This window comes from Hypanus sabinus, chromosome 10 (genome assembly GCF_030144855.1).
Source record: "Hypanus sabinus isolate sHypSab1 chromosome 10, sHypSab1.hap1, whole genome shotgun sequence".
NCBI lineage: Eukaryota > Metazoa > Chordata > Chondrichthyes > Myliobatiformes > Dasyatidae > Hypanus > Hypanus sabinus.
The window spans coordinates 75,570,090-75,588,310 of record NC_082715.1 but is presented as its reverse complement, the minus strand read 5'-3'; the positions used below and the strand labels follow the sequence as shown (position 1 = coordinate 75,588,310).

Sequence of the window (18,221 nt, the reverse complement as noted above, 5' to 3'; positions counted from 1 at the left end):
TGCAGTCTGATCAATGCTTTATAAAGCCTCAGCATTTATTTTCAGATTTCTGATTTCCCTTCCATATTCCGTTGAAGTTTTAGAGAGGGTGCAGAGAGATTTACCAGGATGCTTTTTGGATTGGGGATCATGTCTTATGAAGATAGGCTGAGTGAGTGAGAATTTATTTCTTTGAAACAAAGGATGAGAGATGACTTGAAAGAGGTGTATAAGATGATAAAAGGCATGGATCGAGTGGAAAGCCAGAGATTTTTTTTCCCGGGATGGAAGTTGTTAATAGCAGGGTGCATAATTTTAAGACAATTAGAGGAAAGTGTAGAGGGTGTTGGAGGAGGCAGATAAAATAGGGACATTTAAGAAACTCTTAGATAGGCACATGGATGATATCAAAAATGTACAATTTTGTAGGAGGGAAGGATTAGATTAATCTTAGAGCAAGTTAGAAGGTTGGCATAATATTATGGGCTGAATTGCCTGTATAGTGCAATAGTGTTTTATGTTCTCTTACTTTCCAGTGATGTCATCTACAGACTTGTTATATCACATTATAAAATCTCCTGCCTTTTGACTCTCCCCCTCTGCTCTCATCACATCACATCCTAGGTTCAGGATCCTCCATTCTTCCTCTGCGTGGTCCACACCACAGCTCCTCCTGAACATTCTGCCTTCCTAATTCTCGCATACAGATTTCAACAGCATAGCCTCTCACAGCAAACAATTCCTCAGTCCCAGCAAAGGGGAAGTAATACAATTTGTCAGAATACTTTATTTACAAGAATATTCAAAGCACTATAAAGAATATTAATATTAATGGTGACTCTTGGCAGTGTGGAGGATCTGAAAGATCTTGAGGTCCATGTCCATAGGACACTCAAAGCTGCTGTGCAGGTTGACAGTGTTGTTAAGAAGGCGTATGTTGTGTTGGCATTCATCAACCATGGGATTGAGTTCAAGAGCCGTGAGGTAATGTTACAACAATGTAAGACCTTGGTCAGACCCCACTTGGAGCACTGTGTTCAGTTCTGGTCACCTCACTACAGGAAGGATGTGGATACTACAGACAGAATGTTGCCTGGATTGGAGGGCATACCTTATGCAAATAGGTTGAGTGAACTTGGCTTTTTCTCCTTGGAGCGACGGAGGATGAAAGGTGACCTGATCGAGGTGTATAATATGATGAGGGGCACTGATCATGTGGATAGCCAGAGGTTTACATGAGGATGCATAGTTTTAAAGTGCTTGGAAATAGGAACAAAGGGTTTGCCGGGGATGAGTTTTTCACACAGAGTGGTGGGTGCATGGAATGCGCTGCCAGCGGCAGTGGTGGGAGCAGATACAATAGGGTATTTTAAGAGCCTCTTAGATAGGTACACGTAGCTTAGAAAAATAGAGGGCTATACGCCAGGGAAATTCTAGGCAGTCTCTAGAGTAAGTTACATGGTTGGCACAACATTATGGGCCTAAGGGCCTGTAATGTGCTGTAGATTTCTATGTTCAGCCAAGAAAGGGCTGTTTGAATAGATAGGGTGGTCGGAGATCAAGAAGATTATTTGATCAGTGCTTCAGCAATACATCTAAACTGTGCCGACAACCCAATCTCCTCAAATTTTTTTCTTTAAGTTAAAATAAGTATTGAGACAACTTGAGGCTCTTTTAATTGCTTTCCATTGAGTTTGGGGGAGACTAGAACTAAAAGCCATGGATTAAGTGTTATGGTGAAATACTTAAGGGGAACCTGAGGGAGGAGCTTCTTCACCTAGAGTGAGCAGTGGGAGTGTGGAATGAGCTGTCAATGGATTGGTGGATGCGGTTTCGATTTCAACATTTAAGAGAAGTTTGGGCAAGTACATGGATGGGAGAGGTATGGAGAGCTATGGTCCAAGTGTGGGTTGATGGGACTCGGTAGAATAACAGTTTAGCATGGACTAGATGGGCCGAAGGGCCTACTTTAGTGTAGTAGTGCTCCGATAATCTGTTCTTGAGTTTGGTTACATGACATAATTTATGGTCACTTGTTGGGCATCCTCACACATTTGGTGACAAGTTAACAAACTCCACATTATGAGGTAAGCAAGGAAGTATCATAGAAAGATGAAAAATGAAAAAGCTAAATCTAATCATTTTGAGGTTCAGCAATTGCTCTGTTTTTCCCTAACAGTGCATAAATCTTATGTAATGGATAAATATCTCAACCCAAAATGATTTGTGACATCAGAAATCATCCTTTAACATACCTTCTTTGAAATCACTGAGTGCCTGTTCTCGGTCACACTGTTCCCGATCACCGTGAAGAGATTGGACTGGGATCCCCTGGAGGCTGAAGTCACTTGATAAGTCATCAGCTCTAGAACAAGGTAAATTTACAACATCAATCCTCCTTCATCAAAAAAACTCAGTCTCAGTGGTTTTGTATGCCATCCTGTTGAAAATATGAACAAGTGGTTCACCCGCACTGACCTCCATTGTCAAGAACTCTGCACAGGCTAATTGATAACTCAGGGTAGTATTGGTTCCATCATTTTCTTTCTTGGGTAAAATACTACATGTTAAATTAACAAACAATTGGTTACTTCTTGCCATATTGGAGCTAAACATTGGTTCTCATGGCATTAAGACTGATAGTTTCATTGTGGGTCTTGAGGCATCTGTATGTCTCCCAACCCTTTCCACATGATGAACAGGCCCTTGAGCCCACAATGTTTGCTGAACCATTTAATTAGTAATCAAATGGCCAACTAAGCTAATCCATTCTGCCCACACAATGTCCATATCCTTACATTTCCCTAACATTTATATGCCTATGTAAACATCTCTTTGATGCACCATCAATAACTCTCGGAGACAGGAGGCGAACGATTAGCAGCAAAATGGAGCATGGCATCTCGGAGACTGAGGGAGGAGCAGTGCCCCAATTGCCTTTATACAGGGGTCTGTGGGAGGAGCCATAGGAGCAGTCAGCAGAGGGGCGTGTCCAGACAGGTATACATAGTTTACCACACTCTTAAAAGCCCTTAAAGCAGCGGCCTCTACCACCAGCCCCAGGCACAGCATTCCAGGCATCCACCACTCTGTAAAAAAAAACTTGTCCCTCATATTTCCTTTGAACCTACCCCCTCTCACCTTAAATGCATGCACTCTGGTATGAGACAATTCAACCCTGGGAAAAAGATACTGTTCTCTCTATCTATGCCTCTCAACCTTATAAACCTCTATCAGATCTGCCCTCAGCCTCTGCCACTCCACAGAGAACGACTCAAATGTATTGTTATAGCACATCCCCTCTAATCCAGGCAGCATTCTGGTACTTGAATCTGGCTATTTTATTGTTTAAATGTTATCAATGTAATTTCTGTTCATTTCTAGTCTGGTATGAGAAGACCATTACTAATTTCTAGTCTGCTCCTTAGTTCTTTCTGGCCAACAGTTAGAAGAGCAAAGTGGTATCAAAAGAAATACAGTCTACAAATTAGTGAATTCAAATGAATCAAGAGCAGTGGAAATAGACAAGCTAATCGTCTTTGTTCTTGCCATGTGTTTGAAAGAGATGGAGGCTGCCATTTTGTGAAGCTGCTAACTTCCATCTTGTGAATTGTTTGAGAACTGATCCTTGCTCTGGGATAATCTAATTAGAGCAACTAAATGTGGACACAAGAAATTTCTGCTATTGACCTGTTAAACCCAAGACCATTCTTTGGTAAGCAGTGTATTGTGTATAATGGCAGGTTTTCAGAGGTAATCTCGTTATCTTGGTCCAGTGGTTTGAACCAGCAGCAAGGAGAACATAAGTCACCCAAGGTATGAACCTGTGTAGCCTTCGGACCAGAGGGAATAAGGTGTTTTAGATCAGTCAGATGACCCATAGCCAACAACAATGAAATGCAACATTTGAACCGGTACGGAATAAATATAAAAGTAGACGCTTTGAATGCAAAATAGTGACAACTCTCCAATCACCAGAAACCATCACGGATGTCGAGTACCCCACGAATATGTGGAGATTGGGGTGGGACCATGAGGAACACATGGCTAGCACAGACCCCTTTTACTAGTATAACCTTTTCTATTCTTTAATTGTTCATGGAAGGTCAGGAAAACTTAGGTCTGCACACAGGTATTTTGTTGTGTAAATTTACATGCCCTTCCATTGAGGCTATTTGTCGGTAACTATAGATTCTCTGTGTCTCTCTGATCATTATTATTAAGGGGTAGATCCTTGTAAAAACACTTGATTAAACAGCCATAAGCAAGCTTATGCCTCTTTCTAGACCTCCAAAGAACCCTTGGATTGCAAAAGCACTAGAATCCAAGAGAAGTAAAGGACTTGATTGGTTTTGGAAGTTCAAAAGTTTAAAGTAAAATTACTATCAAAATATAAATTAATATTTAACATAAAGATCTAATTTGACCCAGTGATAAGTAACCAAACTGGATGGTGTACAACTTGGAAGGTTGAACATGTTGGCAATGGCTTTTCCATACTGGGGATAGACGATGGCTGTGCTTCTTGTTCAATCTATACACGCTACAGCCATAGTGCACCAGTGGCAGAGGAGGGGGCCAGTTAGGATCTTGAGTGAGTCCCTCTCGAACAGGGGTTCCCAATCTTGGCCCACAGGTCCCTTGCTTAATGGTATTCGCTCATGGCATTAAAAAGTTGGGAAGCCCTGCTCCAGAAGATGAATGCCCTCAGACCATCCTGACATGGGATGGAGAACTGTACATCTATGATGGAGATAAACTGGTTGGGAACAAGCAGCTAGAAACTGAAAATGTGACAGAAGACATCAAGTTGTCTTGTTTAAAGGCATATATTACAAGTATGATGCAATACTGCCCACAGGCCTGTATGATTCAAGCGTTAATATCTCTTAAATAGCTTGAGAACCAGCTTGACAACATTCAGGACAACACCCAATTCATCAAAAATCCAGTCCTTTGACAATGAATTTTCTATTCTCTCCATTGTTCACATAGCTTACAGGATCAATTCCAGTCAAACATCTTTCTCCCAAGTGGACTCCAGTTCATAAGTCAAATATCACCCTACTTCTGGGTCAAAAGCCTGGAAATCTTTGTACAACATCTTGATCCCAGGGACAACAGTGGATCAAGTGTGACTCAGCAATTCTCACTCAAGGGTAAATATTTTTTTATATAAGTTCTGAGCTTGAGGGAAGAACTCAGTTCAAACCAAGTGACGAAAATCCATTTTCTAATTTTAGAATTGTACATCTTATAGCACGGGAGATAGTCACTGAGCTCATTATGCTTTGTTGACTTGTTGCAAAGATTAATCCAATTAGAAACACAATTGATTCTGCAAATGCTAGAAATCCGGAGTACCACATTTAAAGTACTGAAGGAACTGAGCAAGTCAGGCTATAGAAAGGAATAAACATTGGTATTTCTGGATGAATCTTCCTTCCTGCCAGTCAGAAAGGGAAACTAACTCAATGGAAAGCCAGGTAATTCCTTTATTTTCATTTCTTTCTGTAAAGGATTGATAGGTTCTGGATTAGAAAAGGAAAAGTTATTGGGGAGAAAGCAGGAGAATGGAGTTGAGAGGGATAATAAATCAGCCATGATGGAATGGTGGAGCAAACCCAATGGGCTGAATGACCCAATTCTGCTATTAGGTCCTATAAGTAGGTAAATTCTCCAGTGTACTATCTGATGAATTTTTCTTAGCCAACAAGTCTTGATAGATGATCATTATTCACAGTACTAATCATGGAGTTCTATGATGCAGATTAGCTCTATATCACATCACGACCACACTACACCTCAACAGCACAAGAGATTTTGCAGATCTTGTAAATCTAGAGCAACACACAAAAATTGTTAGAGATACTCAGCAGCATAGGCAGCATCTGCGGAGGGAAATAAACAGTTGTTGTTTCAGGCCAAGAGTCTTATTGGAGCCCAATGAGAGGTCACAGCATAAATGTCGACTGTTTATTCCCTTCCACAGATGCTGCCTAACTTGCTGAGCTCCTCCAGCATTTTGTGTGCATTACACATCAATAGCACCTGTTCAATTTTGATATGCTTAACATCCTAAAGTCAAAAAAATATAAGAAGGTCCCTACTGCAATCAAAGCATTTGATCTCAGTACATCCTGAGGCGGATTAGTGCCTGACAGTGATTGAGGTGCCATTGTCTATAGTAGTAAAAAAACATCCTGATGGAATTTACCAAACCAGACTCAGCCAATATAACTTGATCAAGGGTCAAACACCATGAGACCATAGGAGCAGAATTAGGCTATTTGGCCCATCGAGTCTGGCTGCACCATTCAATCATGTTTGATCCTTTTCTCCGCCCTCCTCAGCCCCACTGTCTGGCCTTCTCCCTGTAACCTTTGAAGCCATGTCCAATCAAGAACCTATCAAGTTCTGCCTTAAATACACTCAACGACCTGGCCTCCACAGCAGCCTGCGGTAATTAATTCCACAAATTTACCACCAGCTAAAGACACTTCTTCGCATCTGCTTTAAAAGGACACCCCTCTATCCTGAGGCTGTATTCTCTTGCCCTAGACTCCCTTACCATAGGAAACATCCTTTCCATATATAGTCTGTCTAGGCTTTTCAACATTTGAAAGGTTTCATTGAGATCCTCCTCAACCTTCTAAACTCCAGCGAGTACAAACCCAGAGCTATCAAACATTCCTCATATGATAACCCTTTCATTCCTGGAATCATCCTTGTGAACCTCATCTGGACACTCTCCAATGCCAGCACGCCTTTTCTTAGATGAGGAGCCCAAAACTATTCTTAATACACAAGGTGAAGCCTCACCAGTGACTTATAAAACCTCAGCATCACATCCCTGCTCTTGTATTCTAGACCTCTTGAAATGAATGCTAACATTATGTTTGCCTTCCTCACCACCGACTCAAACTGCAAGTTAACCTTTAGGTTGTTTTGCACAAGGACTCTCAAGTCCCTTTCCAACTCAGATTTTGGATTTTCTCCTATTTACAAAAGAGCCTGCACACTTATTTCTACTACCAATGTGCATGACCACGCATTTTCTAACGTCGTATTTCATTTGTCACTTTCTTGCCCATCCTCCTAATCCAAGTCCTTCTGCAGCCTTCCCGTTTCCTCAACACTACCTGCTCCTTCACCAATCTTTGTATCATCTGCAAACTTGGCAACAAAACCTTTTATTCCATCATCTAAATCATTGATATACAGCATAAAAAGAAGCAGTCCCAACACTGACCCCAACAGAACACCACTAGTTACTGGATCCTTTTATTCCCACTTCCTGCCTCCTACCAATCAGCCAATGCTCTAACCATGCCAGTAACTTTCCTGTAAGACCATGGGCTCTTAACTTGATAAGCAACCTCATGTGTGGCACCTTATCAAAGGCCTCCTGAAAGTCCAAATATACAACATCTACTATATCCCTTTTATTTGTCCTATGTGTAATCTTCTCAAAGAATTTCAACAAGTTTGTCAGGCAAGATTTTCCTTCAACTTGTCCCATGTCACCAAGTATTCCATTACCTCATCCTTAACAAATGACTAACATCTTCCCAAGCAATTAGGTCAGACTAACTGGCCTATAATTTTCTTTCTGTTGCTTTCCTCCTTTCCTAAAGAGTGGAATAACATTTGCAATTTTCCATTCCTCTGGTACCATGCCAGAGTCCAGTGATTTTTGAAAGATCATCACTCATGCCTCCACAATCTCTATTCCTATCTTTTTCATAACCCTAGGGTGCAGTTCATCTGGCCCAACTAATATACCCTCAGACCTTTCAGCTTTTTGAGCACCCTCTCCCTTGTAATAGTAACTGGACTCACTTCTCTTCCCTCACATTCTTCAACATCTGACACAATCCTAGTGCCTTCCACAGTGAAGACTGATGTAAAATACTCTTTCTTTCTTTTTAAATCTTTTTATTAGTTTTAAACAAACATAAATGAAACATGAATACAAAATGTTTGAGAGTACATAATTAATAGTTTAAATAGACATTCAGGTGTATAATAATAAAAATATATAACCTCTCAAACTCAGAACATTAATGAACAAAGAAGTAGAAAGAGAAAAAAAAAAAGAAAAACCCCCCAAAAAAGAGAGAACCCCCCCCCCCCCCAAAAAAACACTAACCAACATGGGCCATTGAATAATATTAAGTACATATACAGTAGTGCCAATAACTCCAAACCTCCATCCAATTAATTAAGGATAATATAAGTAAGGTTTAGGAAAAGACAATTCAACTCATGTGAAAATGTTGAATAAATTTTCTTCAAATTTAACTGAAGGATCAAAAACCACACTTCTAATTTTTTCTAAACTCAAACAAGAAATAGTTTGAGAAAACCACTGAAATATAGTTGGAGGATTAATTTCTTTCCAATTCAATAAAATAGATCTTCTAGCCATTAATGGAACAAATGCAATCATTCGTTGAGATGAAGCAGATAAACGATTATTATCCGTCATTGGTAATCCGAAAATTGCAGTAAGAGGATGTGGTTGGAAATTAATATTTAAAACTCTTGAAATAATACTGAAAATATCTTTCCAATAATTTTGTAAACAAGGACAAGACCAGAACATATGAGTCAATGAAGCAACATCAGAATGACATCTATCGCAGGTTGAATTAACTTGAGAATAAAATCGAGCCAGTTTATCCTTAGACATATGAGCTCTATGTACAACCTTAAATTGTATTAGGGCATGTTTAGCACAAATAGAGGATAAATTTACCAATAATAAAATTTTTTCCCATTGCTCAGTAGATATAGGACAATGCAACTCTTCTTGCCATTCCTTCTTAATTTTTTCTGATACATCTAACTGTAAATTCATGATCATCTTATAAATAATGGCTACTAAACCCTTTTGATAAGAATTAAGGGCTAAAATTCTATCTGTAATGTCCAATGGACATTCTTTCGAAAAAGACTGTAATTATACAAAAAATTTCTAACTTACAAATATCTAAAAAAAATGGGTTTTAGGTAAATTATATTTATTAGACAGCTGTTCAAAGGACATAATGTTATCATCCAGAAACAGATCACGAAAACATGTTATACCTTTTGTTTTCCATAAAAGAAAAGCTTGATCCATAGATGAAGGCCAGAAAAAAAATTAGATATTATAGGACATGATAAAATAAATTTATTCAAACCAAAAAATTTATGAAATTGAAGCCAAATTCGTAATGTATATCTGACTATAGGATTAGTTATCTGTTTATTCAATTTGAATAAAGAGAAAGGAAGTGAAGATCCTAAGATTGAAATCAGTGAAAAATCTTGCATAGATTTACATTCCAAATTTACCCATTGTGGGCAAGTAGCTATAGTCCATTCTTGTGTCCAGAATATTAAATACTGTATATTAACTGCCCAATAGTAAAATCTTAAGTTTGGTAAAGCCAAGCCATCCTCCTTCTTAGGCTTCTGTAAATATTTTTTTAACCAATCTAGGATTTTTGTTCTGCCACAAGCAAGAAGATATTTTAGAGTCAATAGTATCAAAAAAAAAAGCTTTAGGAATAAAAATTGGTAATGCTTGAAATAAATATAAGAATTTAGGTAGTATCATCATCTTAATAGCATTAACTCTACCAACCAATGACAAAGATAGTGGAGACCACCTAATAGCAAGTTGCTTAATTTGATCAATTAAAGGTAAAAAGTTAACCTCAAATAAATCTTTATGTTTTTTAGTAATTTTAATACCTAGGTAAGCAAAATAATCTGTAACAATTTTATATGGTAAATGTTTATAAATTGGAACTTGCATATTTAATGGAAATAGTTCACTCTTGTTAAAATTCAATTTATAACCAGAAAAATTGCTAAATTGAGCAAGCAAAGACGAAATAGCAGGGATAGATCTCTCAGGGTCAGATATATATAATAACAAATCATCAGCATATAATGATACTTTATACGTCCTCTCCCCACGGGTAATACCCAGAATATTAGGTGATTCACGAATACCTATAGCCAACGGTTCTAAAGTGATGTCAAATAGTAAAGGACTTAAAGGGCAACCTTGCCTTGTACCACGAAATAGCTGAAAAAAAAGGGGATCTTTGATTATTGGTAAAAACTGAAGCTAAAGGTTTATGGTATATTAATTTAATCCATGATATAAATTTTGAACTAAAATTAAATTGTTGCATTGTAGTAAATAAATATGGCCATTCAACTCTATCAAATGCTTTTTCAGCATCTAAAGAAATAACACATTCTGGTATTTTAGATAAAGAAGTATAAATAATATTAATTAATTTTCTAATGTTAAAAGATGAATACCGATTTTTAATAAATCCAGTCTGATCTTCAGAAATAATTCGAGGTAATATATTTTCTAACCTAATAGCCAAAATTTTACTGAAAATCTTAAAATCCGTTTTTAACAAGGATATAGGCTGATAGGATGCACATTCAGTAGGGTCTTTATCTTTTTTAAGAATTAAAGAAATAGAAGCTTCATAAAAAGATTATGGTAATTTACCTACACTTAATGCATCTTTAAAAATTTTACAAAGCCAAGGAGAAAGTATAGAAGAAAAAGATTTAAAAAATTCTACGGGAAAACCATCTGGACAAGAAGCTTTACCAGAATTCATTGAAAAAATAGCCTTTTCTATTTCAGACTCCGTAATAGGTGTATCTAAAGTTATGTTAACCTCAACGGTTACTTTTGGAATATTCAATTTCCTTAAAAATTCATTTATTATAGAAGAGTCCTTAGTGAATTCTGATTGATATAAGGAGTTATAAAAATCTTGAAAGGCTCTATTTATCTCTTTGTGGTCGATCGTCAGAGTACCATCTTGTTTACGAATCCTAGTAATCTGTCGTTTATCCGAAACAATTTTCAATTGATTAGCCAGTAATTTACCAGACTTATCTCCATACATATAGAATTGGGTTTTTGATTTAATTAACTGACTTACAATCGAAGAGGATAATAATAAACTATGTTCCATTTGAAGTTCCACTCTTTCTTTATAAAGTTCTTTACTAGGGGTCATTGAATAAATCTTATCAATTGCTTTGATTTTATCAACTAATGTTAATATTTTAGAATTAGTTCGTTTCCTAACTCCAGCAGAGAATGAAATAATCTGTCCACGAATATATGCTTTAAAAGTATCCCACAAAATTCCACTAGAGATCTCTGCTGTAGAATTTGTTGAGAAAAACAAATCAATTTGTTTCAAGATGGGTCTCAAGATGGCGCTTATGGAGTAAACCGCTTTTGTCTTTGCTCCAAACCTTCTACGTCTTCTTAACCTACAAACACCCCTTAAATGATCTTTTTATACTTATTCTAAAGGGGTTTAAACATACAGAATTTTTCTTTTTAACTATTCGATCTATTTTCAACTCGCTGAAATGTCTAAAGCAAAAGAATCGAAACAGACGAAAGAACCGATAACTTTAGAAACTATTGTAAAGCTTATAGAAGATAAATTTGCAGGACTGGAGAGAAAAATAACCGAACAGCTTTTTGCGTTTGATGAGTGTTTAAAATCATTCGAAGGAGAACTTCAAACACTTACACTGGAATTACAAAAACAACAAGCAAGTATTTTGGTACTTGAAGAAGCCGCTCACAAGAAAGAACATATTATCGAAACTTAGCAACAAGAGTAAGCTTCGACTTCTCAACAGATGGATCGTTATAAATCTAAAATTACTAATCTTGAAAATCGCTCTCGAAGACAAAATCTTCGGCTAATTGGGATTCTGGAAAAATTTGAGAGCGGTGATCTTACCGCTTTCTTTTCTAAACTTCTAATGGATGTCTTCGGTTCAGAAGTTCTGGACTCTCCTCCAATAATCGATCGTGCACACCGTGTCTCTCGCTATCATTCTGATTCCGATAAACCACGACATGTAATTCTCTGGATCCATTACCCTCATACCAAAGAGCATCTGATTCGGGCGGCTCGGAAAAAGGGTATGATTAACTTTCAAGAATTTAAATTTCGTATTTTGGAAGATTATAGCCCTGAAGTTTTAAGGGCAAGAATGGCTTTTAGACCGGTTATGTCGAAACTTCACCAGAAAGGCTACAAGCAAGCGCTGTTATTTCCAGCACACCTGAGAGTTACTTCTGAAGACGAAACTGTTTGGCTGTTTAAATCTCCAATGGATACTCAAAGTTTTTTGGAACAATGACACTCTATCAGGTTGACTAATGTAATAATTAGTCTATAAATTTCGATTTCTTACAGAATGATGTTTTTTTCAGGTATGGCTGACATGTATTTTTTATATATTGTAAAAGTTCTCTTTTTTTTTGGTTTATTCTGATTTTATTATTTTTTTTATATTTTATTAATCTATTAACCTTGAAAATAACTGATTAGGGTTCCTTTTTTTAAGTTTGTATAAGCTTTTTTATATTTTTAACATTTAAATATTAAGATTTTAAAAAAATAATAATAAAACGGCATTTCTTCTTCCCGACAGACTCTAGTGCTTGGATCGTCATATCAGTTTTGATGAGTTTGAAAGTTTTAAACTCTCATTTAAAATACTAATTTAGTATTATTTATTTATGGGTTTTATCAATTTAATTTTTTAACCCTTTTGTTTTATATATATATATATATATAATACTAATTTTATATTTTAACTTTTGTTATATTAACCCTTTCTTATAATATGGGTTGTTCGTATTTTTTCAATTTTTTTTGTCTGAGTTGCCGTCCTGAGACACGGGGGTAATTTTAGTGTTAGATTGCCTGCTTGCCTCTTTTTGGCTTTTTTCCTGGGGTTTCGAGGGTGGAGGGAGGGGGATTTTTCTTTTTCTTTTTTTGCTTGCTTTTTGCATAGTTTTATTTCATGGGCCTATATGAAACTACAAAAATGGTTGCAGTGCCGTGACTTCCAGCTTCTCCTTGAACTCACTTCCTTCTTCCGGGTTCATGAGTTCACTTTTTTAAAAAACTTTTGTGTTAATTGTAATAAATATTGTCAATATGGATAGGATTATTAATTTTGTTTCTTGGAATACTAATGGTTTAAATCATCCGATCAAACGGAAAAAAATATTCAAAGTATTCCATAGAATGAATGCCAATGTTATTTTTGTGCAGGAGACTCATGTAAGGAAGGTGGATAGTCAATGTTTTTTTAGGTTTTGGAAGGGCCAACAGTATCACGCAAATTCGCAAGCCAAAGTAAGAGGTGTTTCTATTTTTATAGACTCATCAACTTCTTTTATACATCATGAAACAATTTCAGATCCACAAGGTAGATTTTTGCTTATTACTGGTCTACTTTTTAATCAAAAAGTTGTTTTAGTTAATGTTTATGCTCCAAATACTGATTGTCCTGAATTTTTTAAATGCTTATTTACATCTTTTCCTAATCTGAATCAATATAGACTGATAATGGGTGGGGATTTTAACTGCTGTTTAAACCCTGTGATGGATAGATCCAAGCCCACCCAAACTCTTCCGAATAAATCGGTTTCTCTTATTAACTCTTTTATGATTGATTCAGCTATTTGTGAAATTTGGCATTTTCTACACCCTAATGACAAAGAGTTTTCATACTTTTCCCATGTTTATCATAATTACTCAAGAATTGATTACTTTTTCATTGATCACCATTTACTCAGATGTTACTGATTGTAAATATGACTGTATTACTATATCTGATCATGCACCTCTGAAGTTATCTATTAAAATAACGGATTCATATATCAATGCTAAATTTTGGAGGTTTAATCCTACTTTATTGCAGGATTTAGACTTTGTTAACTTTATTAAACAACAAATTGATTTGTTTTTCTCAACAAATTCTACAGCAGTAAAATACTCATTTAGTTAATCTGCCATTCCTTTGCCTGTTATTATTTCTCCGGCCTAATTTTCTAGTGGTCTTATACCCACTCTCATCTCTTTTATTTATGTATATATATATATATATATATATATATATTTTTAAAAACATACTTGAAAAGCCGTTACTATCCACTTTGATATTATTTGTTAGCTTGCTTTCATATTTCATCTTTTCCTCCTAATGGTTCTTTTAGATGCTCTCTGTAGGGTTTTAAAAGCTTCCCAATCTTCTGCTTCCCACTAATTTTTGCTTTGTTATATGCCTCCTCTTTTGCTTATATATTAGCTTTGATTTCGCTTGTCAGCCAAATGTACCATGTCAAATAGTACTATTTTACCACTTGAGTATTTCTTCAATTTTGGAAAACATCTATTCTGCACCTTCCTCATTTTTCCCAGAAACTCACACCATTGCTGCTTTGCTGTCATCCTTGCCAGCATCTCCTTCAAATTTACTTTGGCCAACTCCTCCTCATACCACTGTAATTTCCTTTGCACCACTTAAGTACTGCTATGTCAGACTTTACTTTCTCCCTATCAAATTTCAAGTTGAACTCAATCATATTGTGATCACTGCCTCCTAAGCATTCTTTTACCTTAAGCACCCTAATCATCTCTGGTTCATTATATGCTATATATATCCAGTATAGCTGATACCCTCGTAGGCTCAATGACAAACTGTTTTAAAAAGCCATCTTGTAGACATTCAAAATTCCATTTCCAATCTGATTTTCCAAATTGACCTGCACGTTGAAATCAGTCATTGTAACACACCTTTTCTGTTTCCTGTTGTAATCTGTGGTCCACATCCCTGCTACTGTTCGGAGGCCTATACACAATTGCCATCAGGGTCCTTTTACCCATGCAGTTTCTTAACTCAACACACAAGGATTCAATATCTTCCGATCCAATGTCATATTTTTCCTGATTTGATGCTATTCTTTACAAGCAGGGCCACATCACACTCTCTGTCTACCTTCTTAACCCTCCAATACAATATGTAACCTTGGACATTTAGCTCTCTACTACGATCAACCTTCAGTCAAGATTCAGCAATAGCCACAACACCATACCTGACTATCTGTTACAGTGCAATAAGATCATCCACTTGATTACTTGTATACTGTGCAATGTGATTTAACACTTTTGAATACTGTACTCTTTTTGATTTTGCATCCCTAATGCACTGATACTCACACTTCTGTCTGCATAATGTCCTATCATCTGCCTGCCCTTCCTGACAATCTACTGCACACTATCTTCACTTAAAAAACCTACAGCACAATACAGGCCCTTCAGCCAACAATCCTGTGCCGAACATCTACTTACTTTAGAAATTACCTAGGGTTACCCATAGCCCTCTTTCGAAGTTCAAAGTACCTATCCAGGAGTCTCTTAAAACACCCTATTGTATCTGCCTCCACCATTGTTGTTGGCAGCCCATACCATGCACTCATCACTCTCTGCATAAAAAAACTTATCCCTGACATCTCCTCTGTACCTACTCCCCAGCACCTTAAAACTGTGCCCTCCTGTGTAGCCATTTCAGCCCTGGGAAAAAGCCTCTGACTATCCACACGATCAATGCCTCTCATCATCCTATACACCTCTTTCAGGTCACCTCTTGTCCTCCACCACTCCACGGGGAAAAGGCCAAGCCCACTCAAGTTAATATCCTAAGGCATGCTCCCCAATCCAGGCAACATCCTTGTAAATCTCCTCTGCACTCTTTCTAGTTTTCTCGTCCTTCTTGTAGTGGGGTGACCAGAACTGAGCACAGTACTCCAAGTGGGGTCTGACCAGGGTCTTATATAGCTGTAACACTAACTCTCAGCTCTTGAACTCAATCCCACCGTTGATGAAGGCCAATGAACTGTATGCTTTCTTAACCAGAGTCAACCTGCACAGCAGCTTTGAAGGTCCTATGGACTCGTACCCTAAGATCCCTCTGATCCTCCACAGTGGCAAGTCTTACCATTAATACTATATTCTGCCATCATATATGCTACATATTTTCTTTTCTTGAGTAGATTTTCAACAGTCTTTGTACACCACTGTTCCTGTACCCTACCATTCTTTCTGTGTCAATAGAACAGAATGCCACGTAAATATCCCCTGAATATTTGCCACATTTCTGCTGTACATAACCCTGAGAACATCTATTCCCAATTTATGCTTCCAAGTTCCAGCCTGATAGCTTCATATTTCCCCTTACTCCAATTAAGTGCTTTCCTAACTTGTCTGTACCTATCCCTCTCTAATGCTATGTTAAGGAAATACAATTGTGATCCCTATCTCCAAAATGCTCTCCCATTGAGAGACCTGATACCTGACCAGGTTCATTTCCAAATACCAGATCAAGTGCAGCCTCTCCCCTTGTAGGCTTATCTACAAATTGTGTCAGGAAACCTTCCTGAACACAACTAACAAACTCCACCCCATCTAAACCCCTTGTTGTAGGGAGATGCCAATCAATATTTGGAAAAATGAAATCTCCCACCATGACAACCCTATTATTATTAGTCCTTTCCAGAATCTGTCTCCCTATCTGCTCCTTGATGTCCGTGTTACTATTGGGTGGTCTATAAAAAACACCCAGTGGTCTTATTGACCCCTTCCTGTTTCTAAATTCACGAGTCCCTTCACTCTGGTTCCCACTCACCTGCCAAATTAGTTTTAACACACATCAGTTGACAGCATGTATCTCCCCCCTCCCCCATGTAGAAACACAATGTCTCTGTAAGCTTGCATGCACTAGATTTGAAGAAAGGCAAAGAACCACTGCTCTCACATTGGTGCTCAGTACTTACATGACCTTTTTTCCAACAAAAATGATGACTTTGTCCTCTGGTTTCATGCATTTGATGAAGTGAAGTGCATAGTTTCTTTTCTCTTCTTCAGGGATAACCATTACATTTTGCTCCACTGTCTCCACTGCCTGCCAGAAACACAATTAGATATTATCCTACATATGCTCTCTTGCTTTGTCTGTTCTGTAGATACAGTCATTCTGTTGCTGCTATACACCGGACTACACTTAATGCTACTCTACAGAGCATTCAATTATTACAGCATTCTTGGTCCTCTTGTTTAAATTCTGAAAGTGAACCACCCATCAGGTCAGCCATTTAAGGGAATTCAGTCAAGAACTGCCTCATAGTTCAAAGGTGAGAGGCTAACCTTAGGCAGGCAACCACTCAATGCTGGAGCTTAGGACGACACTGTGACAGACATCTTGAGTGCAAGCCATCATGTGGAATTTCCACCCCCAGCCTGGCTAGATCCTGTAGCTTCTCCCACATTGTATGGATATCGCCAAGAGTTGAGGACCTGAATTACAGGGATAGGTTGAACAGGTTAGGAATTTATTTCCTGGAGCACAAGGGAATGAGAGGAGATCTTATAAAAGTATTCACAATTATAAGGGGTGTAGACAAGAGAAAATTCATGTAGGTTATTTTCCCTCAGGTTGTCTGAGACTAGTACTAGAGGTCATGGGTTAAAGCAGTGGTCCCCAACCACTGGGGTGCAAAGCATGTGCTACCAGGCTGCGAGGAAACAATATGATTTGGCGATATGAAACGTTATGAGTCAGCTGCACCTTTTCCCATTTCCTGTCATGCCCACTGTTGAACTTGAATGCACGAGGTCATTATGCACGCAAAGTCATTACCCACACCAGGTCATCAGTCGCCTAAACGCAGTGATACCCTAGCGCCAGGGATCACTGGTTGGCCTCGGGTAACCGTCCGCATTGCCTGGCTGGTGAGAAGTGTCAGTGCTACAGGCCTCTAAATCCGTTTAGCACACCGAATGCTCGTGGGGAACCCGGTGCTAAAATATTTGCAGATGACCTAATGCGGGCTCAGGGTTTTTTAAGTAGCAGAGCAGCTACCTCGCTGTGATCTACTGAAAGTCATCCCTCAAGCCAAACTCTTACAAACAAACTGGATGAACTCAGCAGGTCAGGCAGCATCCGTTGAAATGAGCAGTCAACGTTTCAGGCTGAGACCCTTCGTCAGGACTCTTGTTGGCCGATAGATCCTACCTACCTACAAAGAGGGCAGGCACGCATCCTGTTGCACTCCTTGCTTGGTCGGACACTCTCTCTGGATTGCAACCGCCGCGGCCCCGGCACGGGGACCTCCGGCCCCTACCTTGTCCTCTCACTGGTGTGTTGCAATGATTTTATATGTTCATACTAGGAAAATATGCGCTGTGTTTTTAATATCCAAACGTTACTTAAAATGTTATGGTGCTATTGACTTATCACTATATTCAAGCAAGGAAAATATGCACTGTATGTTTAATATTAAATTCGTTAGATAAATCCTTATAGAAACGAAATTGAGTGTATTAGCC

The 18,221-nt window shown here is 38.0% G+C and overlaps 1 protein-coding gene across 1 annotated transcript in view; it reads right to left on the bottom strand.

Annotated features, from left to right (window-relative positions):
- Positions 1 to 18,221, bottom strand: part of ddx43 (DEAD (Asp-Glu-Ala-Asp) box polypeptide 43) — a 67,082-nt gene that overhangs the window by 8,766 nt on the left and 40,095 nt on the right. Inside the window, exons 12-13 of the mRNA XM_059983458.1 lie at positions 16,670 to 16,797; positions 2,235 to 2,344 (exon numbers count right to left, since the gene is read on the bottom strand). Of these exons, the coding sequence (XP_059839441.1) occupies positions 2,235 to 2,344; positions 16,670 to 16,797 (238 nt within the window). The remainder of the gene's footprint in view (positions 1 to 2,234; positions 2,345 to 16,669; positions 16,798 to 18,221) is intronic.